Source organism: Strix aluco, chromosome Z, assembly GCF_031877795.1.
Source record: "Strix aluco isolate bStrAlu1 chromosome Z, bStrAlu1.hap1, whole genome shotgun sequence".
Taxonomy (NCBI): Eukaryota; Metazoa; Chordata; class Aves; order Strigiformes; family Strigidae; genus Strix; species Strix aluco.
Window position 1 is genome coordinate 16,129,629 of NC_133971.1, and position 27,752 is coordinate 16,157,380.

The 27,752-nt window shown below is 38.6% G+C and overlaps 2 protein-coding genes across 7 annotated transcripts in view; both read right to left on the bottom strand.

Annotated features, from left to right (window-relative positions):
• Positions 1-821: 821 nt before the first annotated feature.
• Positions 822-9,250, bottom strand: F2R (coagulation factor II thrombin receptor). The gene is made up of 2 exons (XM_074813264.1): positions 8,982-9,250; positions 822-2,288 (listed from the first exon to the last, which is right to left on the bottom strand). The coding sequence occupies exons 1-2, from the start codon at positions 9,079-9,081 to the stop codon at positions 1,087-1,089; spliced, it is 1,302 nt and encodes a 433-aa protein (XP_074669365.1). The 5' UTR covers positions 9,082-9,250; the 3' UTR covers positions 822-1,086.
• Positions 9,251-12,578: 3,328 nt separating this feature from the next.
• The window catches only part of IQGAP2 (IQ motif containing GTPase activating protein 2), a 131,866-nt gene continuing 116,692 nt past the window's right edge, over positions 12,579-27,752 (bottom strand). For all 6 annotated transcript variants that reach the window (XM_074812123.1, XM_074812126.1, XM_074812127.1 and 3 more), the window contains 10 exons: positions 26,695-26,927; positions 24,934-25,066; positions 22,482-22,584; positions 21,445-21,586; positions 18,158-18,245; positions 17,077-17,289; positions 15,587-15,747; positions 14,600-14,743; positions 13,979-14,087; positions 12,579-13,515 (listed from right to left, as the gene is read on the bottom strand). In XM_074812123.1, coding sequence (XP_074668224.1) covers positions 13,402-13,515; positions 13,979-14,087; positions 14,600-14,743; positions 15,587-15,747; positions 17,077-17,289; positions 18,158-18,245; positions 21,445-21,586; positions 22,482-22,584; positions 24,934-25,066; positions 26,695-26,927 — 1,440 coding nt within the window. In that variant the 3' untranslated portion in view covers positions 12,579-13,401. The remainder of the gene's footprint in view (positions 13,516-13,978; positions 14,088-14,599; positions 14,744-15,586; positions 15,748-17,076; positions 17,290-18,157; positions 18,246-21,444; positions 21,587-22,481; positions 22,585-24,933; positions 25,067-26,694; positions 26,928-27,752) is intronic.

The window sequence follows — 27,752 nt, forward strand, 5'->3', positions numbered from 1 at the left end:
CACATTCCTCCTTAATTTGATTTCCATTTTCGTGCACAGTCCTATTACCTAGAGGCTTGTTTCTAAAACTGAATTCCTCTTATTTGGCTTTAGCATCCCTTGTAATAAAAGGATGCTATACAGAATAAAGTTAGCTATTGGGCTCTACACCACAGCAATTTTAGTAGACATGGACCCAGTGTAAAATATAAAAAACATCTAGACTTGACAGGGATAAAGGATATTTCTAAGTTCTAAACACATGCATGATGATTAATCATGTGCGTGAAAGCACGTGTTTACAAATTGCTTAACAAGATGATGATTACAGTTTTTTCAGTATATTTTCTGGAGAGCCATTCAACATTGATTTATTGTGAAATAAAATGTCAATTTTTTGTAAAATTAATTGTGAAAAATACCACATTCCTAACCAAGATGCCTAGTGTACACTAGTGGTAGGAACACCAAAAGAAGAGCTAGTTTTGGCTGCTGAGAATTATCTCCCACAACACATTGCACCAATCACTAGCTGATTTTCAGTTGCTCACATTCCTAAAACCATACAGACTGTTTTGAATTGTAATATATAAAAATGGAAAATAAACATTTTCAGTGTCCAAGATGGAAAATAATGCTAAGAAAATGAAGTTTACAGATGATTCTAGAAGTAATGGCAAACAGGGGAAAAAAAAAGCCTGGAAAGATATGTTTACTTCAGGAAGTACTGGATAGATGGAGAGGTTCCACAAGTAAGAATGTAATCAACCTGATACAGTTCAAAATCCTAAAACAGGATTTCATAAAACCCCTGCCATAAACTGAACTAACAATACAAAGGATTTGTCTGGAAAAAAGGAGTTTATTTGAAAAACACTCAACAACTATTATGAAGAAATTACTTTTCCCCTATACATTATTCTATTTACATATACTATATGTATATATACATATACAGAGTTATACTTTGAATTGTGCATTACTGTAATGAATCCATAGAACTATGTATTGTACAACTACTTGGTTTAAGGTTTTGCATTTCTTGGATACAATACAGTGGGGTTTTTTGTCTGAAATTGTCTAAAAATTAAGCATATGTAAGACACATTATCTCAATGCATTGCTAGTTAATTTCCTGTAGACACTGTTATTCACATTAGTAGAGCACGTAGACCTTCTACTAGTGGTAGACATTGACTGGCCACTGCTGTTACTACTGTTAGGATCAAAAGTCTTTTTACAATTGAAGAGATTGAAAAGTTGTCTCTGATACTGAGAAGAAGCATAGTAGTAAATAAGGGGGTCAATACAACAGCTAACGCTGCTGATACAAACACATAGTAGATAGGCAAAGTAGAGATACTCCAGGCTGTTGTCATAAGAAAAATGGATATAATGAATTAATAGAAGGACATTTGTTGGCCCAAAGCAAATAACAAAAACAAAAAAAACAGCCACACACAAGAGCAAGGCACGGGTCTTCTTATTTTGTTTTGCAACAATGGTAGAAGAACTAAGACATCGGATGATACACACATAACAGACAGTAGAAATTATAAATGGCACTACAAAAAACACAGATGAGAAGATGGAGAAGAAGTGGAGATAATACCCTTGAAGTTCAGATTCTCTAAGCACATCATGGCAAGTAGTTATATTTAACTTGGGTATTTCCATTGTTTGCTCTCTGATGAGAAAAGGTATAACCCCAGTTATTGCTACAAGCCATATGATGAAACAAATCAGTGAGGCACGTGTTAATGTACGCCACCCAAGAGACTTCATGGGATACACCACTGCTAAAAAGCGATCAAAGCTTATGCTCGTCATAAGCATTATTGAACAGTACATATTACAGTAGAAGGCAGCAGTGATGAAACGGCACATCTGAGGTCCAAAACACCAGTCATTTCCAGAAAAGTGATAAGCAATCTTGAAAGGAAGCACACTTACAAACAGGACATCTGCAAGGGCCAAATTCAGCATGTATACTACAGCTGGTTTTTCAATTTTCATTTTTTTCAGAAACACGAGTATTGCTGTAATGTTCAGAGGGAGACTCAGCACAAGCACTAAGGTGTAAACCGAAGGGACAAAACGTGTTAGCCACGGACTAGTGAGGAACTGTGCTGTTTGCACTGACACTGTACGTTGTTCATGTAGGAATGATCCAGTCTGATTGGTGGTTCCCGATGCAACTTCCAAGTCATTTTCAGTATCATCTTCAGTAGGTATAGGGTCATCCTGGTGACTTACAGAAGAGATTACAAAACTTCTGAGCTGTGGTGTGCTGCTGTTATATGGGGAGGCTGAAAAATAAGAAAGTATTAAGATTATTAAGCAAATATTTACATGCTACAGGGAAGCAAAAACATACTTCAAAAAGGAAAGCTAAGATCATACTAGCAACACAAAATAATAAGGTTAATTTCTGTTTCAAAGTGCAGACTGATCACAGATGTTAGTTCAACCTTTTTTATTTTGGGTAAGATGTCCTTCTCTGTCTCCTAGCTTGGAAGCTTTTTATGGTAGGGACTCCATCTGTGCTTAAGGATGCAATCTCATCTATGTTTTCTTTGGGCTACTTTAACACAAATACAACAGTAAATTTGCCACCCTTGATCTGTCTTTGCCAGAACCTTCATACAGTTTGTAAGAAATGAGGTGCTGGGATGAATACTAGTATTCAGACACAAAATTCCCTTTAGAACCACTCATCACCAAAATAACAAAAAGTTAAAGTGCAATTGAAACATCAAGTTACTGAAATATTTCTGTGTGTTCTGGAGACATCTTACTCAACCCAATGACTCCCATCAAGACAGATGGCAGAAGTCTGCGCGAAGTTTTCGGAGCAGACGTGGCTCAGCCTTTTGATTGTATCAGACAGGTAGCCACAGATTGCACTGAAACGCTTTGCTTTGCTAGTTCTACTTATCCTACCCCACGGCATGCATCATTGAGGACAGCATGTGTGCCCTCGGGGCACTTCTGAAATCTGCCAGTAGTGTTCCCTCTACAGCAGGGTCTTCTGCAGCATGGTTCAGTGACTTGACTAAGAAGAAAAGTGTCAGGACAGGATATCTCTGATTTTTGAATGTAGCTGTAATAAGTTAGGAATTTAGCATTACAAAGTGTTGAATGTGCGGTACAGGTTTATTTATGTTTAAAAAAACCAAAAACCCAAAAAATCAAAAGAGCTACTTTAGACATTTCATAAGAGTTGTTTGTATGAAGACTTATTGTGGAAGACTCTCATTTTCAGCTTCGACTTAATCTAGTTAGCTGTAGCATAATTTAAATACATTATGGGAAGACAGAAGTGAGAGAGTTACTACTGCTCAAGTAATTATTCATCTGCTTAGCTGTGCAACTGATCTTTGTTGAATCCTAGACAACTAAAATAAAAATGGTGTGTTAACTTAAATCAGTGAGCTGAAAGTACATAGGCATGACTCACATGTCTAAAATGTTACTCATTAGAAGCAATTATTTGTTCTACAGTAATTCAAACATTTTTTTTTTTTTTTTAATGCAGATGAAAACAAAAGCATCTGAAGGAGGCAGATGGTAAAGAGAGGAGTGGCTGCAGCTTTAAACAGGCAGTTACCTCCCTTTGTGCGCAGGCTGTTCGGGAAGGGCCCTGACCAGCTTGAATTTTGGTGAAATTCAGACTTGAATGTGGGGGGAGATGAGAGAAGTGGTAGGGAAATTTGGGGATTTTTTAAAGCTGCTGTGCTGTATGTATCATGCTGTGTCACAGCAGCATTCTGGGGACAGTAGGGACAAAAGAGGGGAAGTGTTTCTGATAATGGTTTTCGTATGCAAAGTGACTAGATTGCAACCTCTGTAGGCCAGAAAAAAAGATGCTGTATGAGAATTTCAGCCTGCAAGCTTGTTGCGTAGGCTGCAGTGGGAACAATTTAGTACTTTTACTGAAACACCAATGCAGAGAAGTATGGGAGATTCAGTGTTTGTACAGAAGGGCACTAAACCAATTTATACAAGGGTCTATTCTGCTGTCTAAAAGAGAACACTAACAAAAGGAAAAACTATAGATCCTTAATCTTTAACCTTACTTTAAAAGTTTAGTCCAAGCAGTTGGATGGCTCAAGGAGTCAGCTCCTAGTTCAGCAGTTCAGGTGCAGCACAAGTTATATTTAACACCTCCAATTTCAGCCTATGGCTGACATCAAATAGTTAGGTGATTTCCAGTAGTTAATGATCACTGCAGTAGAAATCTGTCACAACTGACACCATCAGTATTCATCTCTTTTGGGAGGACTGTGATTATACTTGAAGGAAAAAAACCTAATTCATTATGCCAGGAGGCTTGTCTCCATGGTAAAGACATCAGTGAGAGTGAAAAATCTTGAACAGTACCTCTAGTATCTCCAGTACATACAAGTTTTATGAATTCAAGACTTTGAATGCTGTGAATATATATTTCTTCCACTGACATTTCTAAAACAGAAAATTTCTTAAACAGAAGACAATGATGAGCCTAGTCCCCGAAAGTCTACATGTCCTTCTTGGTTTCTCCACTGCTGAAGAGCAGTGTGGAGAACCAAGTCAAGAGATGACATGGTTTTGTGTGAGGAAGGCATGTTTTTGGGGAACACCAATATAAATGGACTTTGATGAGAGGGAGGGTACACCTTGTCTGGAGTCTGGAACTGTATTGCCAAGATGACCTCTGCATGACATGGTAACTGAGGTGCTTCCAGCAAGCAACCTCCCTCATCCCAGTATCCCTGAACTTTGCAGGGCTTCGCCTGCACTGCCTCACTTGAGCTAGCAGTGCTGCAGTGCCTCACCTTTTGAGGACTAGTGAGCAAACCAGTCAGAACCACTGACCATTACCGGCTGAGGTTAAGTCACTTAATGTGGAACCCCTTGGTGGTAACCTAACCCATTTCTCATCAGTGACTCCTAAGTTAGAACAGTATGAAAATAGGCTAAAGGAAAATAATTATATTTGGGCCAGTTAACTTTTATCAACTACTGACCTTTGTCTTAGCTATTGCTTATAGCTACTTGAACATTGCTAATAATTTTAATTATTTCCTGAATTCTTGGAGCTAACTTATTTACAAATTTCTTAGATGAAAGCATTTAGAGTCTGCGTTACTCCATTATCAAACTTTTCTAAAAGTAGAATCCTATTACAATAATTCAGGACAAAAAAATTTCATAATTTCAGTTGAGTTAAAATTCTCTGGAATAAACTATAACTTGGTGAAAACTAGGTGTTCTTTGTATAAGCAAAGACTTTCTAAGTTCAGAGTTGAACTCAACCTTGATGCTGTTAACAACACCTCCATGCTGTGTCCTGTGCTCAGTCCATGTCTCCACCTTGAACTTAGATGACGTGAGGTACTACTTGAAAGCCAGCTCTATGGAAAAATGCAATAAGATGTCAAACTTGCTATTTCTTTGCCACTTGATAATATAGAGAGTGGGAATTTAAACTTTCTTGATGAAATTCAATTTAACTTTCATTTAAAAGATTGAGAGCCACATATCAGTTCTTTTCTTTTGCAAGGCTGCTTGTATGTTTGTATGACATAGTATCTGTGTATTAGAAAAAACAATAGTGCTCTTCATGCTCTCCAAAACAGAAAGAAAGATAGTTACTGTCTTGACATTTTGTATTCCTTTTGTGTCAGTGTTTATTTGAAAAAGCTGATCACCAGGGATTTATGCACAGAAGGGAAGAGGATGGAGTGATCAAAGATTCAAAAGATCTTAATGAACCTTGACAATAAACATAGAGGTCAGTAATGGGAAACAGGCATACCTATAAGCTAGGATAGTACAAGGCAGCCAATACAGTAGCTCTACAGAAAAGATTTTTAAACTACTCTTACATAGCTACAGCTATACCAGAGTCTGTAGCACTTGTAAAATATGAATAGGTATGAAAGAACAGGACAAAGGAAGAGCGGGATAAAGCATTGAGGTTTCATCCTCATGGTGTGCAGTCAGGCCACTGAACAATATATATACAGTCTTTTCTTTGCATCCAATGAGAACTTTGAAAGGCAAAAATTGTGTAGAATCAGTATGATACTCAAATTGCCTGAAGTTGTCTTTTACTGCCTGTGGTCTTTGCACTGATTCTCTAACAAGGATATAGAGAAATGATGTAGAAAGCTCAGTAAGGTTGGGATTGTTTGGTTTTAACAACTTATACTGTGCTGTTTTCCATCAAGTACTACACATTGTTGGTCTCACAATCAGCATATGTGTATTCCGCTTATGCTGAAAGCCACTTTTTTTTACACAGAGCTATTTTATGACTTCCTTTTATGTCTACTTTCATATGTGAGGGGCTACTGCACATACTGTTCTGTAAAAGAACTAGAGAGCAAAATATATAATGGCTTCATCCAATCTTAAAAAGCACTCTTGAGCTCCAGAAGAAAATTTCAAAGTATTCTGTAGACCCATCAATCTGGACAGGATGTTACAAACCAGTAATGTTCATGTCCCAAGGGATATCTTTGTGAGGTGGAAAACTAAAGAATAAATTCCTACTCAAGCCAATTAAATATGTTCCCTGTGTACTGCTGGACAACAATTAATACCGATTTCTGGGCATTACTGTTGATAGCTGCATGCATACCACTGGCGGATAACAAAAAGTCAGTTTCTCTTATCTACCCTTTGTATAATCTGCAGCGATAAGCATCTAGAATCTAAATTACTCAGTGACCCTTATAGTAGGTACTCACATACAGAATATGATGTTCATGCCAGACACATTTATAAATCAGGTAAGACACGGTCTTGTAGGACAGATGACTATTATTTATTTTTGTAAAAATAAATATGGTATTATCTTTAAAAAAAATCTTCTTTAGCCCACATCTCTGTTATACAGAACTTGTTATTGAACTACATGAGTGATGTAGTAATAATTTGAACACATTTTCCTAAAATTTAGTTTTCTTGAAACCTGATGTCTGCTCCTTTTTGCTTTCCTTTCTCAACCTCTTTCATCACAGGTGCTGGCTTCAAGCAATGATAACATCTTTCTATCCCACTATCAGTGTCTCAAGGCAGGAAGGTCCTCAGACCTGAGCCAGCCACCTCAGCAGCACCTGGTTGACTAATCTTCAAGCACCTAGTGCTAACCCACTGCCAAGCTATTGCTTTTTCACCTGCCCGCAGGACCAGCACTGGTCAGTAATGTGATAACTGTGGATATTGAAGGACCAAGGGAAAAGCAGGGGAGAAGGTGCAAGGGCAGAGCAGAGCTGGGGATACAGCAGTGCACAGGTGATGGGAATTAAGTACATTGAGGTAGAAACAGGGAATGTTATCCAGGTCAGTGGGGAAATGATATTATTACAGTGGGAGCGAGTACAAGGAGAGTGGAAGACATGTTCACATGGCCAGGCTTTTTTAGTTCTCCTGCACATGACGTAATTTGTTTTGAATTTTTCTTTTCCTAGTTATGTAATACAGTAACTATTTCAATCATTATTTCCTAAGAAAGCAGCAAACAAATAGTGTAATTCAGGATGCTCTTTAATTAAGACTATAATTGCAAAAGGCAGGAAAACAAGTTTGAAAGTTTCCATAAACTGGAAGAATAGCACCCAACAGTGCAATCTTTTTCCTAGCATTAACATGTATAGTTTGTCTTTTACACCCCCATCCCACCCCCACCCCCCTTTTTTTTTTTTTATAAGGACATTTTCCTTAGACTTCCAATACAAACATGACTGTGGTCTCTTCTTTCCCACTTGTCCTTGTGACAAAAAGTTTTTTAGCCAGAATTATTTGCCCCCTCTGATACTTCCCTCCCAGCTTAATTACAAACACTAGTTCTGTCCCCTTTTAGCCTTCATTTTAGCAGTCAAAGTATGCCATGCTCTTAAATCCCCCCTTAGTTGTTCCTTTAAACAGCCTTTTCTGTATGTAGAGCTTGAACTGAGTCTTCCCAGCAGGCATCTCATGTGGCTAAGCTATTTGTCCAGCAGCACTGTGATCGCTATGTGACTGAAAGAAATGTTAAACTGAATTTCACAGGAAAAAAAATGTTCCTAATCTCTGAACACATAATCTTGTCTTTTGTACTGTTGTACCTCTAGCAGAAACTGGGAGGTTACATGCATGGATGTACCATGCATCTTCTCTCAGCATCTGCATTGTCAGACAAGCTGTGAGCTACATGGATTCATCGTTTCTTAATGGTTACAGCACTGATGTTGCTATCAGCGCTGTTTCTAATTGAATAACCATGAAGGTCATCTACTTGGGGTGGATATTCTGAACTATTTTGTGTTGGCCGATCTTCCAAACTTTGCCCTACCTACAAATTCAGCTGGCACTCTATCTTCTTTCGGCAACGCCAGTTTTTTAAGGAAGTCCACCAGCACATCTCGCCAGCTTGGTCACTTCCTTCCATTGTAACTTGCTGTTGCCCGGCCGCCTCCTTAGCCATGGGACAGCTGTAAAACACTTTTCACCGTCAGTAACCCTACCTGTGGCATTGTGTCTGTCTCTGATCTATGTATTTCAGATCTGTAACATTTCCTTTATTCAAAAAAGTCGTTCTCAAAAAGTATCTGACGCTGCTTTACGCAGGCTAACTTGATGATTCAGCCTGTTCTCCTGCCGCTACTATGAGAACAAACCCAGAGCAGCGTTTCACGACGCCGAAGAAAACGCGATCCTAAGCCCCCATTAAAACTTCAAAGCGGGAGACCGTCGACCTGGCTACACGCCGGCCCACGACGCCGTGCGCTAATGCGCATTTTATTTTCCTCTCCCGAGGCGCACGGCTCCGGCCCGGCGGCCGAACCAGCCGGCGGTGCCGCCGCCCGCCGCCACGGCCGGGATTCTCCCTCGCTCGGCGCCCGCCGGGCCGCGGCTTCCTGGGGGACCCCTCTGGGGACAGGAGCGCTGGGGCCCGGCAGGGCTGGGGCACCCCTCCCCTCCCCGACACCCCCCCGGGAGCTCCCCCGCGCGCGGCGGGAGCGGCGACTCACCGAGGGGGGCGGCGGCGGCGGCGGCGGGAGACGGGCGCGGGCAGCCGAGCACGGCCAGGGCCAGGGCGCAGAGCAGCGCGGGCAGCGCCCGCGGCCCCATGTCCGCCGCGCCGGGGGCGGGGGGGGCGGGCGGCGGGGAGCTCCCTCCGCGCTCTCCGCTCCCTCTGTCCGTCCGGCCAGCGCAGGGGAAGGCGAGTGCAGCCGGAGAGCGGCGGCTGGCGACGGACGGGCGGCTGGGACGGGGCCGTGCCGTCCTGCCGCGCCGCCCCGGCGGAGGGGGGGCTGCGCGCCCGCCCCGCACCGCCACGGGCGGGAGAGCCGGGCGGCGGAGGGGAGGGGAACGGAGGGGAGGGGAGGCGAGGGGAGGGGGGCCTGCCCGCCCCCGCGGCACAGCAGCCCAGCCAGCAGCCCGTGCGCTGAGAAAAAACGGCAGCGGAAAGCTCTGGCACCCAGCTGAGAAACGGGAAGGGGTCGTGGGCTCGGGCAGGGCGACAAAGCAGGAGGTGCAGAGCAAAGGGTTATTACTCTCACGGAATTATTCTTTGTGCAGTCCAAATTGCTAATGCTCCGCAGGAGCACAGTTACAAGGCCAGTTGAAATACCTGCATTACTCATGACTGAAAGATCATGCTCATTCAGGAAAGCTCCTTAATATGTAGATCTGCACTGTATAAAGTAGACAACATTAAAGTCTGCTTGTACTGCATGGGTTCAGTAAGCTGACTCTACAAAAACCAGACAATCTACAAGTGATTCATTACCCCGCTTTGCAGCCCTCGTGTCTGTTCTTGCAAGACCCCTGAGGAAGTGATGCCACTCCTGAACTCCAGTAGCATGTGCCTTGGGCAGTACAGCTTGTTCTGTCCTTCAGAGCTGCTCATGAATTAAGAGGTAGTTGTACTGAAACCTATAGAGGAACATAATTCTGTAACTTTGCAGCTACAATTTAGGCTTTTTTTCTTTGAAAATATTTATTCCACTGGTGGTTTGATTGCTTCGGATTTCTTAGGCCTGTAACACAGTCAAAAGGTTTACAAGTGGACACTTTGGTTTGCTAGGGTATGCTGTCCCATCCTCAACTGTATATCCTTCTGTTTACAGCAATACAGACCAAAAAAGTGTGTGTGAGTAAGCTCCTTTAGAACTCGTTCATATGTATGAAGTGCCTTTGTTACTGTAGAAGCACTGACCTTTGCTCTTAATTGAGAGTAAAAACCATGGAAAATAAATACTCCTGATTGTAAGTACTGGTTCCCAGTAAATTCTACATCACGATATTCTTCTCACAATCCCACCACCTGCTACATTATCGCACTGTTAAGTCTGACTGCAGTTTGTGTCAGGCAAGGGCAAGGAATAAATACAAGTTTTACAGCTGGCCAGCCTTTCTACATCTCTATCATCCCAAACATGCTAGGAAGCCCACATAAAACACCTTATACTTAATCATAAACTATTCTTCTTCTGATTTAGAAAATATCTTAATCAGAGATAATTTATTTTCATCTGATTGGGAAGAGAAAATTAAGCTATTCTTGGGCATTCCTGTAGTCTCACAGCTCTATAAAGATAGCAAAAGGTAACACTTAGAAATTTCAAAACCCAAACTGGAAGTGAACTAAGTATCAGTCTTTCCTAAAATAAATGTGTATTTGTAAATGTACACCAGACTTTGGAAAAGTATACATTGTCAGTATTTGTATTTCTTAAGTTTCAGCAGGCCTTAACCAGTGGGTCAGGGCTTGAGGCATAAACCATATAGAATTTGTGAAAGGTATGAAGGCAAACTCAGATTGTATCTGCAGGCAGTAACTTATTTGTGGATATAAGGCATATAACAGTCATAGGGCTATGTCCTTTCATCTTTGTAAATTAGGTTCCTATAAACACAGTGAGTGAATAAAAAAAGTCTGTGTTTAAGTTTTCTGTCTGCATATGGGAACAAAGTTAATTTTTGTATCCTGTAGTTATGCAAGTCAGCTTGCTACTTTCTCTAGAGATAAACTGATTGTAATGGAGGTGAAGAGTTCATGACTTTTAATGCTTTTACCAGTTACCACTTTTTAATCCTATTTCTTGCAATACAATTCTTTCCACAAGACCATTTCATGAATGAAACTGGTTTCATCAAGTCCTATCTAACTTTAAAGACCCTAAATTGCAATTTACAGCAGCCTATAAAAAGCTTTTCTTGTCATATTTAGTAGCTGTCAGCAGCACAGGACAGGAGTGGGTGGGCACAGAATTACTTTGCTCATTTGCATGGTACTTGGTACTACTGTCAATCTTATATTTAGGTGGAAATCATTGTGGTCAGTCCTGTTTAAGCAGGGTTCATTGTTTGTTCAGGGACAAGGCCCTAAACTGATGTAGTTAATTAAGAAAAAATTTCTTTAAACTCCTTTAGAAGCTTAAATGGAAGTTATTCTTTGATGTGCACTAGAAGAGCAGGAAACCGAAGAAATGGTTGGAAAAGGTGAGAGCTAGAACACAGACTGTACCTTTCATACATGTCATTACCTGGACACCAAATAAGCTTTCCTAAGCTTTCATACATCAGGAAGTAACTGAGGAACATGCTGTTCACATTAAAACTAAGCAGTCACTAGACATGTCAAGTGCGTTACACCGAACAGCATATCCAGGAGTGACTTACTCCCACAAAAGCTGTGGGGCTCTAGTATGTCTCACCAGCAGAACTCCAGGCTTTTGACACATTAACTTAAAGGTCTGTTCTTAGGATCAATACCCTACCCATGCAGACTTACCTACTCAGCTAGAATTTGTCAAAAATATGTAGGCATTAGTCAAGTCAGTTACAAATAAAAAGGAAACAAAAGACTGTGAGTTTAATTCATATTCAAGTACAACTCACTTTTACTTTCAAAGAAAACTAAAGTGCTGCTTTCACCTTCCCATCCAGCTATTTTAAGTGAACCAACGTATTAATACTCACCATTTATATCATGTTAAAATGGCTTTTAAAATGGCTTATACATAACTAGCTAGAAGAAAAATGGAAGCACGTAGGAGCTGTTTATGTTTTAAGTAAGTGATATTAGCTGTTTTAAAGTAGTCAAGTGTTCAAATTCAATGTCATGCATAAATGAATATCTCTAGTAAGCGTAATCATTTTTTCAGCTTGTATAATAACACAAGTCAGTATACCAACTAAACTCAGTCTATATATCTGCCACTAACTTTGCACTGGTTTTCTCCACCTTCAGAATTAATACTTGTTTAATACTTGCTTTTACAATGCATTCCAGAATGCCTCACTGTCCATCTTTTAAAATTTTTGTCATGAGGAAAGTGAGAGTAGGGAATACTTTCTCTTGATTTATGTATTTATCCCATTAACTACTGTGCACGCTTTTGCTCTGTAGATATGATTGGTAGTTCATCAGCAAAATGATCATCACATTCAATGGCATAAAGACCATGAAGTCTTCACTGCTGAGCAACCTTCGAAGTGTACTGTGAGGACAATCAAGCTTAAGTAGATTCAATTTTATAAAAGCATTGAAAAGTTCTTTCACTACCGTCTGGATTGCTGCCTTAATGACTCTTTTAAACAAAATTTGGGAACCAAGCCAGTTTAACTATGTAATGTTTATTTTACATAGAACAATCTCCAAAGAACATTTAAAAAACCAATCTAAATACTGATTTTATTGCATTTATTTTCTTACAAAAAAAGACAGACAGGCACAATTTACGTATTCAAATACTTTAAAATGAACAACAACTGTTCACTATTCAGATTTCCCCAATACCACTCCAAAGGCTGTGAAAGTAGAAAATGTCATTTTACACGAGGCAGTAGTGCATTTAGTAGGAATGAATCACAAAATATATTTTTGTACAGTAAGACATTATTGTCACTTTATAATTGCCTATAAAATATTTTGAATTGCACAATAAGTTTGTTTTACAGATGACAACTGCCAGAAAGTAGGCTTTGTATGTAACTAGATATTTGCCCAAACTATCACTTAGAAACAAATTAGGATTTCTTTTCGTAAATACTCAGAAGTCTAATAAGGACTATATTATATATCTGAGGTAATTTTATAATGTTTTAATAGAAAGAGGTTTATGTATTCAACTAAACTCAATTTCTGCCTACCTTAACATCCATACAACCACAATAGCTGAGTGTCCTAAACAATATTTTGATTTGAAAGTACCAACACCAATGAAATCTGGAACTGTTTAAATTAACCCATTTTCTCTTTTTCTGCTTCATTATCAATGCTGAAAAGGCACTGTGTACATTCCTCTGAACATTTGCTGTTTTAGGTTTTTTTCTTAAAGTTACAAAGCGTTCAGCGACAAACTTCAAACAAATGTTTAAAAGCAAAAAAAATACTGAATAGACTTCCCACTGATGGATGCAATCCATGGTATCTGAAGACACTCATTTTCCATAGAACTTCTTATTCAACAAGAATATGAGCAAATTCACATTCACTTTAGCTTTATCAAACATTTTCATTACAGCCACACCTTCATACTGCATCTGAAGCAAATCCTATAATCAGAAGTAAAATAATTAGTCTCTGAATCCATACAAGATGGGGTCATTTTCATGTGATAATCTCAAACTCCAGGTCCTTCACAATTTAAACAATTACAAGCAACTTTTGGATAGGTGTAGAAAATATTACATATCCTCTAGGTCCCAAACTGTAGACTCTCAGTAACAGAAAACCAGAAGAAATAGTGGGTTTTGTGTATTTTCATTTTCTTTTGGTATTTGCTGCTTGCCACTGAACTAGTGTGGCATTTGGTTTTGTGCAGTTGCCCTAATATAAATATTAACCCAAGTCCACGCCCAGCATCCTACAGAAGTTATATAGTTATTCCCCACATGATCTGTTGCTCTGTTCTGATTGAATAGTTCATGAATACATATAAAAAAAATCTGAAATAGTTTATATTTAGAGGCAATGCAACTGTGACTACATAGAAAAGTTACAAAATTCAAACTCTACCTGGAAATGGAGCTGCACTTTTTCCATCTCAACGCCCAGAAATTTTGCTTTGATTTCAAAGTCACCCACTTCTTCTCCAGGTGTGATATCAAACAACACATTCTTAAACCTTGAAACAAAAAGAAGGGTAATTGATTATGTACGCTGTGCAGATGGATGAAAAGGTGCAGAGAACAGAAGATTTTTCACTACAGTGGCCTCGAAGTGGATAGATAGAAAACAGATGTTCAACCACCACATCTATTCACCTTACCATAGTGAGGAAGTGCAGAAACCCAGGTGTATACTCAGTTACGTGAAGGCAATTGGTCAGTAAATGAAAAAAAATAACTGCTACAACGGCAGTCAGTCATTAGCAGTGAGTGTGCTGCTTGTACTGCTTCCATCTAAGCTAATGTCAAAATAGGCTTGTTCACATATTTTCCCAATGTAATCATATAGCAAGGTAAAAGGGAAAAAATGAATTATGACAATTAGGCCTTATCATTCTTCTGAATGTAAAAGTCTAAGGTCATTTTAGGTGTGACACAGGAAATTGAAAAGATTTCATTTAACAAAATCCAGGCCCCTTAAGAAGCTGTAGATTAAAAAATGGTCGGAATTGTTTTATACCACACTTACTGGTTGGTCTGAAGATCTTCAATTTCTAGGATGACGCCTTTTTCATGCAGTCTTGCAGCTGTGTACTTTAATGAGGTCTGCTTCAGTTTTTTGCTTCCCTTCACTTCCTCTTTTCCATCTAGTTTAATTGACCTCCGTGAATTTCTGGAAGAGAGCAAGAAAAAAGGCTTTTGATGTATCTACCAGGTCTTTTAGACTTTGACTATTTTTCTAGCCATATTTAGCTTTCCTTCACTCTTTGTCTTCTTGAACTACTATTAATGAACAGAATTAACATTCAGAACAAATCTAAGAATTAGAGGGATTTTTAGCACACAGTGAACAGTCTAAACATTTTGGCAATGATTTTGAATCAATGCTTTTTAGCACTTGCTTAAACTCTAATATGAAATGCGACCTTGATTCAAAAGAGTCCACAATCATAACTTCAAAATAGCAATTTGTAAGCATACAGTGGCATAGTGTTAAATAAGATTGGCCATTAGAGTTAATTTTTGGATCAATGAGGTATGCACTGGGAAAGCTCCTGTTCATGTCAGTAAAATGCTTTCATTTTGACACTTCAGTGGCACTGGCAGGAGGGCTTGCTCTCAAGTAACTGCATCATACCTGAAAAGTAAAATTCTTTAGACATTTATTTCCCCCTTTTTCATTCTAAAGACAAAACCCAATCCTTTAACGAAGGAAGAAAATCAATAATTACTTCCCAAAGATGCATGACTTCAAAGGATGCTAATGGATCTGCAAAGTAGCACCAATTAAATATACTGAAAACATATATACATCTCAGGCCTCTTTCTGTAAGGCACCTTTAAATAAATGCAAGACTTTACTTTCCAGGTTTTGACTCAGGTCACAGTGACAACTCCCATGGACTTTTTAATCTGTGCATTGTCGATCTATTGGAATCAAAACTTTCAACTTACACCTGCTCTCCCTCCTGATAAAACACACTGAAATATTAAAAGACAAGACGACTCAACTCACTTCCTTGTTAAGTTGTCTAAACAAGTTTTTATATAGGTGTTGTAGTAATTAATTTGTTCTTCATAAAATGCTGTCTTGGAGTTAAGTGCATTCAAAGTCTGCTGGAGTTTCACCAATTCAGCTTTTCGATGATGTCTGTATCTTCTTTGATTCCGGATATCCTAAATAAATTTATTAATGCAATTGGTTTATTAATTTGATATTTTAAAAAGTCTCAGCTTATTACCATTTAAATCTGTAATTATACAACCTGACTTAATTACTGGGAAAAAGCATTAACTCTCATGTTAGTTCTCACAAGCATGGCACCAGTAGTGAGCACTACAGTTTACATGACTGTAGAGAAGACAATCACACTGCTGCTCATGTATACAAGTGGTGGTATCTTGAACTCTGCTATGATCTCCAGGGCATGACAGACACAGGAGTCACAAGGAAGATGTCATCTTCATGCCATAAAGGGAAGCTTTCTCACAGCTAGTTCCTGGTGAGAAGCCTAAGAAATGAGAGCTTAGGCTTCTAATTAAAAACTAGCTACTGCTAAAGTAGAGCTTGTGTTGAAGGTAATGGTTGAGTTGAGGTAGTCAAAAGTAAAATAAAAGCAACTTCCAGTCCTAAGGCTCATTCCAATCCTCAGACTGCCTTAGCAGCTCAAAAAGCCTCTGGGCTTATAGATAGGAAATAAATAAGAATGGGGCACATTCTACATATGTAGAATGTTTTTGTCTCAAGAAGAAGCAGATGTAGACACCTGAACCAAACGGGGTTTTATAATGGCATTTCAGAGTAGGTGCAACATGACATACTTAATTATGTTAGAGACTTGCTCACATGAGTAATTAACTCATTTATATATTTGCATATATCTGCAACTTAAAAAATACATATTATAATATTGTAAACCACTCATGCGTAATTGAAGATAATCCAATATTACTCATGAATAATTAAAGATAATCTAATAGACCAAGATTCTTACAGCCAGTATTGTGTGTGGATTTGGAACAGGGTTTGCTGATTTGTACACAACAGGCCTGGTGCTTTATCAACTCCAGGGTGGGCACTGGATTGGCCCAGTATTCTCCTTGTGTCCTGCCCAGCCACTGCAGATCAGTGTTAATACCAATTGGAGAATGTTTTGCAGTTTTTTTAAGTCTTTTTAAATCTTGCCAAGACTACATTAATTAATTAAAACACATGGATAATTCTGATTGCTTTTAAAATACAAAAAGCTATACTGAAACACATTGTACTGGAGAAGTAAGAACAGCATCAGTATCAAATCTGGATAATGAAGTATGTTATTCGGTTCAGGTAGTTATGCATGAGCGTATTGTCTTTCACTTTGTCAGCAAACAAAGATGATTTGTTTCTTATGTGGATACTTCAGCGATTTAGTCTAGCGTTCTCTGGAAAATGTGTATTGTACATACCTAAGTGGGTTAGATGTCTAAAACCCATCAATATGCATGGAAGTATGTTCCACTTACCTTAGCAATCTCATTTATAATTTCTTGGTACTTTGTTGTTGAAGACACTAGTCCTGCTTGTTCCAATGTGCGAAGATTTCTCTGAATTTTCCTTTTCTTTTGTTCTATTGGTAGTTGTCCACCTTCAAAGATAGGCTGACTGTGCTTCATTTTCTCTGGAGTTTTGGAATCTAAGATGGCACGTTTTTCTACAACTTTCAAGTGTTCAGATTCCTGGGTAAAAAAAAAAATAATCCAGAACAGTTATTTTCCAGCTCATAACAACAGTTAGGCACTCAAGTACATTGACTTCTCAAAGAAGATTATCAAGAATCAGGGTGCAGGCTTTATTTATATCCTCTTACTACATGGTCTGAAAGTGCTCCATTTACTTTATCTTTTGACATACCTTAAGTAACTAATCATGACACCTAGTCATGTGTTTCAATTAATCAAAACATGCTTAAAATCAGCCAAACAACTCAATGACTTCACTTAGTTGTGGGAAGACTGCCCAGACCTGAAAGTTGTGACCTACGTACACACACACTGAGGTAAGCTAAAGTGTGCACGTTATTGAGATGTAGCTTTCTGTGTCAATATCTACAGGGAACTCTCCAGCTGGGAACTCTTCCCACTCAATTCCCATACCAAGGATAGCAGTAGTTCCCCAGACAGATGTTTGCTTGCATTGCTTAAGCAAATAAACTAGGTGTCAGGGAACTTGAGTTAAGATAATGAACTTCATGAGAAAAAAAAAATCTAGCAGGATTCACATCAGGCTATTTGATTGTATTATAACATGGGAGAGAAAAGACCCTGTTTACAAAATATGTAAAGAAAGAAATATTATTCTATTCTAGCTGTGCTAGTTGACAGCAAGACTTAATTTGTCTTTTCCTCTAAATCTGTTACCAATTACACAGTAAAAGAAAATTTGAAAGTCTCATGAAGACTCCAGATCTGAATAGTCTAAACCCAGCAACAATTATTTCATTATTATAAAGCAGTGGAGAAAGCTGTCAGAGATCTGTTAAGGCTTTCAAATAGCTATAATAAAATATATACTTTCTTCCCTATCCAGGCACAGTATAGCACTCACCTGTTGTGCAGTGGCTGGTGTTTCTAATATTTCTAAGAGTGTATCCCCTGGCTGTGTCCGTATCACATCCACAATAAGTCTTTTGGTCCTTTTAAAAAGGATATATTTATATTACAAAACATATATTACAAAACAGTTTTTACTGGATCACTTGTGCATTTCTTTGACAGTAAAAGTGGCAAGTTCCCCCTTTATTATGTATACTTTGTAATGTTTATGTTTCCTAGCTTTCTATATTTCAGAGCTTTCATTAATAATGTTGAACATCTGATTTCCGCACAGGTCTGAATAGAGAAATACATGCATACTTTCCCCCCTTTTCTTTTAGAAAAGAGTTAACCAACTAGCACAGTAAAGCAGTTACTGTTAACATAACAAAAATCCAAGCAGCAACCCACATGTGGATTTTATTTATGATTGTGACAAAACAACAGATAGGAATGTAATCTTTGCAAAGCCTCAGCTATGCATGGTTCCATTAAGGGTCATATTTATTGAATAAAGTAGAAATACACTCAAAACTGCTGAACTTCTGAAGGAATTTTACATCCAATGCAGTGCATTTATGCACACCACTTAAAGGCAGATATTTCTCTAGTGGCAACAGACAAGGAGCATTTCCTTGCTAAAAAAGGGAAGCTGCTACACCCTGATATGTAAGCCAGTTCTTTTTTTGGTAAGAATTTATCTCATTCCTGCTGCCTCTTCATCCATAATACTTCCAAGAACATCCTGCTACAGAATTCTGCTAATTTAGAGGACAGTTACAAATTAGATGCAACTTACTCTTCTTAAAAATTAACAGAAACTTGAAGATGCAGTTTAGGTTTCCCAGGAAAATGTCTAAATATGATTAAGCCTTCTGTGATAAAACCTCATGATTTGGTTTAAAATGTTGGCAACCTGCTAAACCTCCTGGAAACTAGTTTGCTCATCCAGAGCTGCTGTTAATTGCACTGAGTGGCTCTAGCACATTCAACAGCTTCTGAAGGAATTCCATTAAATGTATTTTTTCCCTTTGCAAACTCTCTTGGAATCCTCTCCAGTTTGCCAGAAAAAACACCCCAAAACAAAACCAGAAAAGTTTCCTAGAGTTGTTTCACTTGGGCTACATCAACACATTGCTGGCTTTCTCTGCCTGACACAACCTTTTAGTCAGTCTTTGGTGGCCACCAACACAGTCTACATTAACATACGTGGGATGGCATTACTGTTTTATGCACTGCCTTAGAAACAGGTGCTGATACAGTCAGTAAGACATGAGGCTTATTTCCACTTCCTCTCCCTTCAGCATCCTCTCCCCGTGTACTGAACCTGCTTGGCTCTGTTGTTTTCCAGAAACACCCCTCTTTGGGCTGCATGACTACCCCTTAACCTGCCACTTGGCAAGCGGCACCTGCACACTTAAGCCACAGAGACTGGGCGCCTTATATGGAGTCCTCTAGAAGGGGTGCCAGCATATCTTAGGGTTCTTCACAGAAGCCTTAACAAAACCGTTTAAAAAGCAAATATATTAATATTTCTACAGAAGAGGCATGTCACTTGCAGAGAAGGAAGGAACATTCAGTGAATCAGCTGTGACTTGAATTTTAGCCAAGTGCCTAACATTTCACAGTTGCAGTAAAAGACTGAAGCTAAGATGAGAAAGCTAAGCATCTGTATTTACACATCTTTTGTGTAAAAGGTAGCGGTAAGTATTTAGCTTTTGATATTGCTGCAATTTAACACAGCTTGCTAATTAGTGTTCTGTCAGATTATTTAGTACATTTCCTCAAAATATAAGAATATTTCTTGAGAGCACTTATGCGATATAGAGGTTAAATTCTTTTGTTAATTCTCATGCTATTGTTTCAACATATTTCCACACGGTGTAGGGGATTACAGACATTTATATTGGCCTTGATTTTGTACATTTTTAGGGATTCCATTAAGGGATAGCATTTTACTCCTACACAGAGTTGAAAAGGACAGCAAGCACAGTTTTATTTGTTTTAAGGGACAGCAGCAGGCATATCCTTATTACAAAACCAGAAGAGCAGCTCTAGAGCCTTGGTCTCTGGAATACCAAGTGACTAACACAGTTTAGATTTGACATTGTCATTGTACTCCCTTTACTTTAGATCTCAAAATATATTTGATAGCAAGTTTCAGAAAAACCTCAGTGTTTTCTTGTTTAAGATTCAGATCAAATATGCACAATTACAGTGGAAAAACTCTTCTTCCTTTTAGGATAAATAGTAAGAGTTTTCTTGCACTGAAAATCAGATGTTTTTTCCCAGACTTTAAACAGGCATTTATGGCTTTTATAGAAGTTGCACAACTTACTACAGTCATTATAGCTAAGAACTTTCCTCAGAAGTAAAACTTCACATATTACCTAATAAATTCAGTTTACTGATTTTTTATTTGGAAAAAAAAAATACTAATAGATTAGAGTTGAATTACAGCCTGTATCTACACTCCTAGTGCTTGCAATAGTATGAAATCCTTTTGTTGTATTTTTCTTTAAAGTGAACTTCTGAACCTCCCACCTGTGGGCTAAAAAGAAGCATAGTAATAGAGGAGAGCAGTATCCCATTCTCCCCCTTGTTCAGGAAGCAGCAGCATCTTAAATAAGCCAATCCTTATTCTGGACAGCTTGAAATAACTTCAAAAGAGGGGTGCCAATAATCTGATACTAAGTGCTTTTATGAAAATATTTTCAGCTATAATCTATATTCCAGTGTATCCCAGTAGGCATTTCTTAATTTGCTCACCAAATAGAATAAGCATCATTTTTTTTTTTTCCCTGTGGATAAAAGCATGCACCATTCCTTCTGAAGTGACAGTTGCATCCTGTTCAAACACCTGATGGCAGTTCGTCAGGGAAGTGTTTTCTTCTGATGGGGAGCAGAGGACAGTGCGAAACTGTCTGTCACTTATAAGGCTATACAGCTTTTCATCTCTGCTTTCCCAAGGCTGTGGTGTTGTAAAGCAGAATACTTTTACAGCTTCATGGAAAAGCACTTACTAGGTTAGATAATGACCCAGTTACACTCCAAAACACAAGTGGCAGGATGTTTATCTTTCTGTAAGTTTTCTGGAAGAATTGATAATTTCTCTGACTTTTGCAAAAGTTTGGGTAGGACTGAACACAGATAGGCTTTTGAAAACTGAGTTCACTCAGCACCTCAAAAATGCACTTAGGCAGGACAGTATGGTAGAAGAAACTTTTTTGAAAAAACCCAACAAAACCACCACAAACAAAAAGCATTCCCAGAATATAGGCTTTTTTGAACAAAACTTACTTTATCATCAGGCTTTTGAGATCCTGATCTTCACCTTCTCGTAACTCATATTTGCTTGTTAGAGACAGTGAAATCTCTGTTTTTGCAAGTTGATTCAGTGTGCTTTCCCTGTTAGGGTCATTGGGATCAACAGCTCCTTCCCCTGTAAGGAAACATCTTTTACTTCAAGTTTGCCAACTTTCCTATGATTCAATGCATGAAGTTAACAAGAGCCTAGATAAACCACTGTAAATCATCAGAAATATTGTTTATTAAATAGCACACCCATTCCTACCATTTAGAAGCAGTCTTTTTTTGTACATTGAAGAATCAAAACCGTAAGTCAACTATTTATAAGCCCGGTTAGATTATTTTGGAAATGCCACCAATTCTTACTTTTCAAACTACTGATGTGCAAGAGACTCACATGTCTTCTTTTCAAAGAAGAATACAAACAATTTAACATCCTTTATCCTACTGTGAAATGATAGTGAAAAATGAAGCAGTAGCAGCTATGTTAACCGGCTGTTCACTTGGAAGCTAGTATTATCCATGACATCCTAGCTACTTTCTAAACAGTTCACATCTTACTACTATTAAGGCAAATTAAATAGTCATATTTATTCCTTATATCTTTCTAATAAATTTGCATATTTTTTAAAACTTCATTTTTATTTGGATAATTAAATGTCAAAATAAAAAATGGCTATTAAGAAATCTCTGTGCATTTTTTGTAAATTTCTAGCGAAAATTAGCAAATCTTAAGATCAGGTTATTAAAAATCACTTGTTTTCTATCTGCAATTTGAGCAGAACTGGATCGTTCTTCTGAAAACATTATTAGTGTTTGGATTTTGTATCACATCATTAATCTTTAGAATGAATATTGCAGTTAGAAGAAGGTTCAACTATGAGCAATGTTACAAAAAGTGTTAAGAAAAGAATTCTATAGTAAATGAAGAAGCTGTCACTATGAGAAGTATGAGAGTATTTAAATCAAGTCCCAATTTAATTCTGCCCCTAGAGTGAAGTTAACCATAAAGACAAAGAATAGCATACCAAGGAAAGACTCTACATCAGGAACAGGTCCCAGCCCTTCCAGCAATTCGTTCAGCAGGTCATTTGGCTCAGTGGCAATGGCATCCTGGTGTTCTAATAGTAGCTATAAAATGTAAATGAAGTCACCATCCAAAAAAACCCCAACATTGCCAGTGTCTTTATACTTGTAAATAAATCTGGATACTAAATGCTGAAAAACATAGACCTAGTGTGAAAAAGATTATGGAGGATCCAAGGTGGGGAAGCATGCTCAGTTCTGGACTGTGAGTTTAGAACTGCTTTTACTGTAAGACATCTTGCTGTGCTCCTCCAGCAATTGTCTCTGGAGTGCTGAACATCACAGCTGAGCAGATGTTTAAGATTTGCCTTTAAGACTAAGAAATTATCACAGAGTAAAGGGCAGAGTTTTTCAGTGCTGCATCCTGAACTAAGCACACAAAGGAATGAAGACAGGGTTGGAGGTCCATAGAAAGATACCTATGTTCTGTATATCCATTCCAGTATCTTACAATAGCATCAGTGATACTTTTCAGAAATGGCTTTATTTTGTAAATGAAAAACTAGCTATGCAGCACTTGCTGCACAATTTCTAATAGACTTAGAAGTTGCAAGAGATTTGTGAACATATTCACAATAACTTCCATTGCACTTGGACACATTCTCAAAGTTTTAAGCCACAAAAATACTGGTTAGCCAAGTTAATAAAAAGCATGAACAGGGCAATAACTTTTTCTTGAAAACAGACTCTCACCATCTGTGAGAAAAGCAACCTCATGCTAGGTAGATAAAGACAGCAGCATTAGTGACCACTAGATTCAACAGTCCGTTTCCCACAGAAGCAATATTCCTTACCTGGAGGGCTGATGGAAAGACATAATATCACCAAGCTTCACTGAAATTTAGCTACAGCATGCACAGTAGGCAAAAATTCCAGGATTCTAAACACTTCAGGCTATAGTCAGTCAAGAGTTACTTGTTACTAGAAACTTACTAACAAGAAACCTACATCCAATAAAAGAAAGGCATTTCAGGCATACTTACAAGATGGAAGTGAGAATTATAAGCCCATAACCATTAACTTGTTTAAAACCAGTTTCTCTCTTATGTGCAGCAGCTACCCCACACTGTATGTAACATTGACTAAGATGCTGTGAGAACTGCTGAGGGACACTATGTGTACTGATTAAAACTCCACCATGCTTGACACTATACACTTGCAGGGAAGGTGCAGTGGGAGAAGACAACTCAGATGAAGGCTCAGTCTCTCGGAGGAAGTTTATTGGAAGAGGTTTCACAGGACAAGGAGGATCACCTGGTAAATATACTGCATGCAGACAGTATATAGTTCTCAGATCTAATTGCTTACTTCCTCTAGGCAGGCAAGTGCGCATAGTCACATTATCAAAAAAAAGACCATCTCCTTGAGCTCCTTTGTTTGGCAATTTACCTTCATTAAGTTACTTCATATTCTATAGAGTATTTTATCTGCTATAAAATTGCATAGTAATAGTTCATCACATTAGGCTCAAATAACATCTTAGACATGCAACAGACCCACTAAAAGGAATATTTGACCAAGACTAGTGTTTATATGTAACCACTGGATCATAAACATGCAGGCATAGGTCTATGCCTTAAAAAAATTAAAAGAAAGAATAGGCACAAAGACAATCCAGCAAGTCTGTTTTTAGCAGACTAGGCTATTAGTTTTCACTTGAATAAAGCTAACTTGTAATGTGGTGTACTGAGAGCTGGGTACTCTACCGTTTCCATAGTGTATCTGACAATATGAGAGGATCTTCGGGGGGTTTTGGGGGTGTTGGGTTTTTGGGGGGCTTTTCGGGGGGGGGGGGGGCGGGTGCGGGGAGTGGCTCGAGGCACAACAGCAGACAGTTTGCAAGCCAAAAAACAGATAGTAATATCCCAGCTTTAGGAGGACCATGTAGTAGACGCTGAACTTACACCCTAATGAGTCATACTGCAAGGTACAGTTTATCTGTTCTTTACCCATGACAAAGAACTGATGGGATGCCACAGCTTCAGTCCTAAGTCAGACATTTGCATCTGCTTCCAACAAAACATGACAGAATGCCAGAGTTGTGAAATACACTAGATTTTCCTCTATTCCCAGAGTCAAAGGAGCTTCTTCAAATTGGTGTCACTTTCCAAGACAGGAAAGTATTTGAAAGTACAAATAAGTTAGAAATGTCACACTAGATTAGAAAAAACCAAAAATGTTCCTCATTCCCATTAGAAACTGCTATATTCTAATTTTTATTCAAGATGATACTTTTATATCAAAGCAGTCTTCTAGGAAAAATACTCAATTCCAGACCATTTCAAAGATGAACTGAATAAATTATTTCAAAAGAAAGAACAAACACTAAGCCTTCCCCAGAGACTGGTTGTTGCAAGTATTTCGTTATCTATACACTTTAGTCTGTTGACTTACTGAATGGGTATTGATAATTTCTTCAATTGAGATATATATGACAGGTTTGCTAAGGGTCACCATGTCAGAGTATTCATCGATATTGAATTTCTCCTCGGGTTCAGGAACATCACATGCAGCTTGAAAAAAATTCCTAAGAGAAAATGAGAAATACTTCAGTAACTGTTCCCTATAAACTCACTTTACTTAGCCTGTATAAAAAAAACCCCACAATCAAGTCTTTGACATACATTATATTTCTCTTATAATCTGCAATCTACACTTAGTGTTTGAAAGAAAGCTTTGGAGGCAATGCATTTACTCGTCAATACATATAACAAAGCATTCTATCTTCCTGGACACCTGGTGAAAGATTGTTTTAAAGGTAAATTTTTTTTCTCCTTATTTCACAAGGAGTGATAAAACTTGGTAAATTTTAAACACTTACAGAAGTCTGTATTTAATGCTTTAGAAGTTACAAAAGGATTTTCACAGAAAGGCCCCCCAATTTTATGAAGGCACTTTGTAGTATGAAGTGTGGTGAGAAGTTGTTTGAAATAGCTGCACAAAATTACCACTTGGCCTACAAATGTTTAAATCACTGTTACTCAGAAACTGAGCTGCTTGAAATGGCAGAAAGTGTGGTATTGTTTATAAATACAAGAATCTTGAGAGGAAAAAAGGGAACGTATGGCTGAAGCATTACTTTGACATGACTAGCATGTACATGGAGAGCTGACACCTGCTTCCCAAGAAGACAATGGTGTTTCTCCAAGCTACTGACAGATTCAGAGATGGGCACAGACAACCAAGAAACAGTGAGGTCCTCCTGTCAGAGGACCACTTTGTTTTCTAAAGTGAGAGGACCTGAATTGGAGCAGCTGGGAGAAACAGGGTTTTAGATGAGGCCTACAGGGATGCTATAGGAGCTGTCCTGCTCCCACTGGGCCAGCCCTGCACTGTTGAGATGATGCATGTTTCAGCATCAGAAGACCTTTAAAGTTGGTATTAGGGAAAAAAGAAGTCTGGGGTTCCTTAGTTTGGAGAGAAAAAGCTGAGGGATATGATCAAGTGGTACAAAATCACAGCGGTGTTGTATGAGATAAATGCAGAATTAGTTCATCAAATCCCACAATAATTGGGTATGCAATGAAACTAGCAGGAAAATATTAATTTCAAATAAATGAAAGGAAGCACTCTTAACTGACAGGTAGCAAATTTCTGAATACTGCTACAGGAAGAGGTTGTGAAGAGTGATTATCTCAAAGGTTTACAAAGGGTTTGGACAAATGTCTACACAAGTTCATAAATGCACAGTAAAAGATCTAGGCAGGGCTGGTAGCTTTTAACATAGCTGGTAGCTTTTTAACATATTTCAATTGCAGTTGCTGGGTGAGTACAAGGGGAACAGGCAGCTGAGAGCAGCTGCCATTGGTGTCTAAGGAGACCAGTAAGTTTTTTCTTAGACAAAACATTCAGCTGTCCTCCCGACCCAAAGAACACATTATTTCTGCTGGATAATGAATCACCCCACACTGCTCTCAATCTGTGTTTGCAGTAAGGCTTACTATAATCAAGCCAGCAGAGCTGGATCAGTTCTCAGAGTAATGCTCAAGCAGAAATACAACCTGTTACTCCTGCTTCAACTTCCTCAGAAGTGAGAATTTCTCTACAGCAGATCACTCAACATTTTTAACTCTGAGCAGGGAGAGGAGTCCACCTGCCTTACTCACCCTAAAGGAGAGCTCTTACTGTGCAGGTATTTCCAAGTGCTTTGCATACCTGAACTTCTGGTATGTCAGTGAGAGGTAAGTGTTCATAGATGATAGATGTTCGCTCTCTCCTTCAAAGAGTTTGTTAGAAGCAGCATGCTGAAGGACTTTTGCCACACAGCCCAAGTTCCTCCTCTGGTCAGGGTGTATCTGTCCCCCAGCTGTCATATCAATTATATCAAAACCATCAGGAGCAACAATGGCAGGGTTCATGTAGCGATAGTACAGGAGGTTGCCAACAATCTAGAAGTAAAAATTAACAGATCTTCTCTTTGATTACAGTAATTACATTTTACAAAACATGATCAATCATTTCTACTTCTGAATTAGGCCATAGGAACTGATGCTAGAAATACCCCTAAGACATACATGTTACCTATGTGGCTAATTGAAAGAGCCAATGGTCTTTTATAAGCTGTGCCTCTTAGAACACCTCTGTGAACATCAGTTATGGACTTCTACAACCACATTTCAATTTGTTGCTGGCTTTAGATCCGCTAGAGCAAGGCATTGAGTTGAACACAAAGACAAATACAACTCTTTCTCCTAGATTTTGCAAGTTTCAGCTTCAGAGGCTTGTTCTCTCAAGTGCTACAGTTATCTGCCAGCATTTGATGCATTCATTGACAAGGGACCCACTGTTTCCTATGAGGACTGCATGCAGCCCTAAAAGGCTAGAGAACAGATTTTCCGAACTGCAATTTCTATAATGATGATACAGTAACTTGTATTGTGCAGATGGTGATTTCAAATCATTCCTGATCTCAGAAACAGGCAGGACTTTTCTTTCTGCAATTTGCCTCAGCTTATGTGCAGTCACCTTCAGAACTTCCAGTTTACACATTTAAAGGCTTTCAGTTGGGTGCCTTATGCTCCATTTTCTACTTTTTTTTTTTGTAAGTTAAGCAATGCCTTAATCTGTATTGCTGAAGTAGTGTACTAAAGTACCCCATAAATGCTACTTGCAAGGATTTTCAATGTGTTGTTAAAACACACACAATCAGAATTAATTTTTCAGCTGAGGAGTTTGAAGTCCTCTAGTCACCTGCATATATATATATTTTCTTT

Excerpts from the sequence above, each read along its gene's own strand:
- F2R (XM_074813264.1), bottom strand. The coding sequence starts at position 9,081 with ATGGGGCCGCGGGCGCTGCCCGCGCTGCTCTGCGCCCTGGCCCTGGCC. Across the intron at positions 2,289-8,981 it reads CGCCGCCGCCGCCCCCCTCG|CCTCCCCATATAACAGCAGC; the intron begins GTGAGTCGCCGC and ends CTTATTTTTCAG.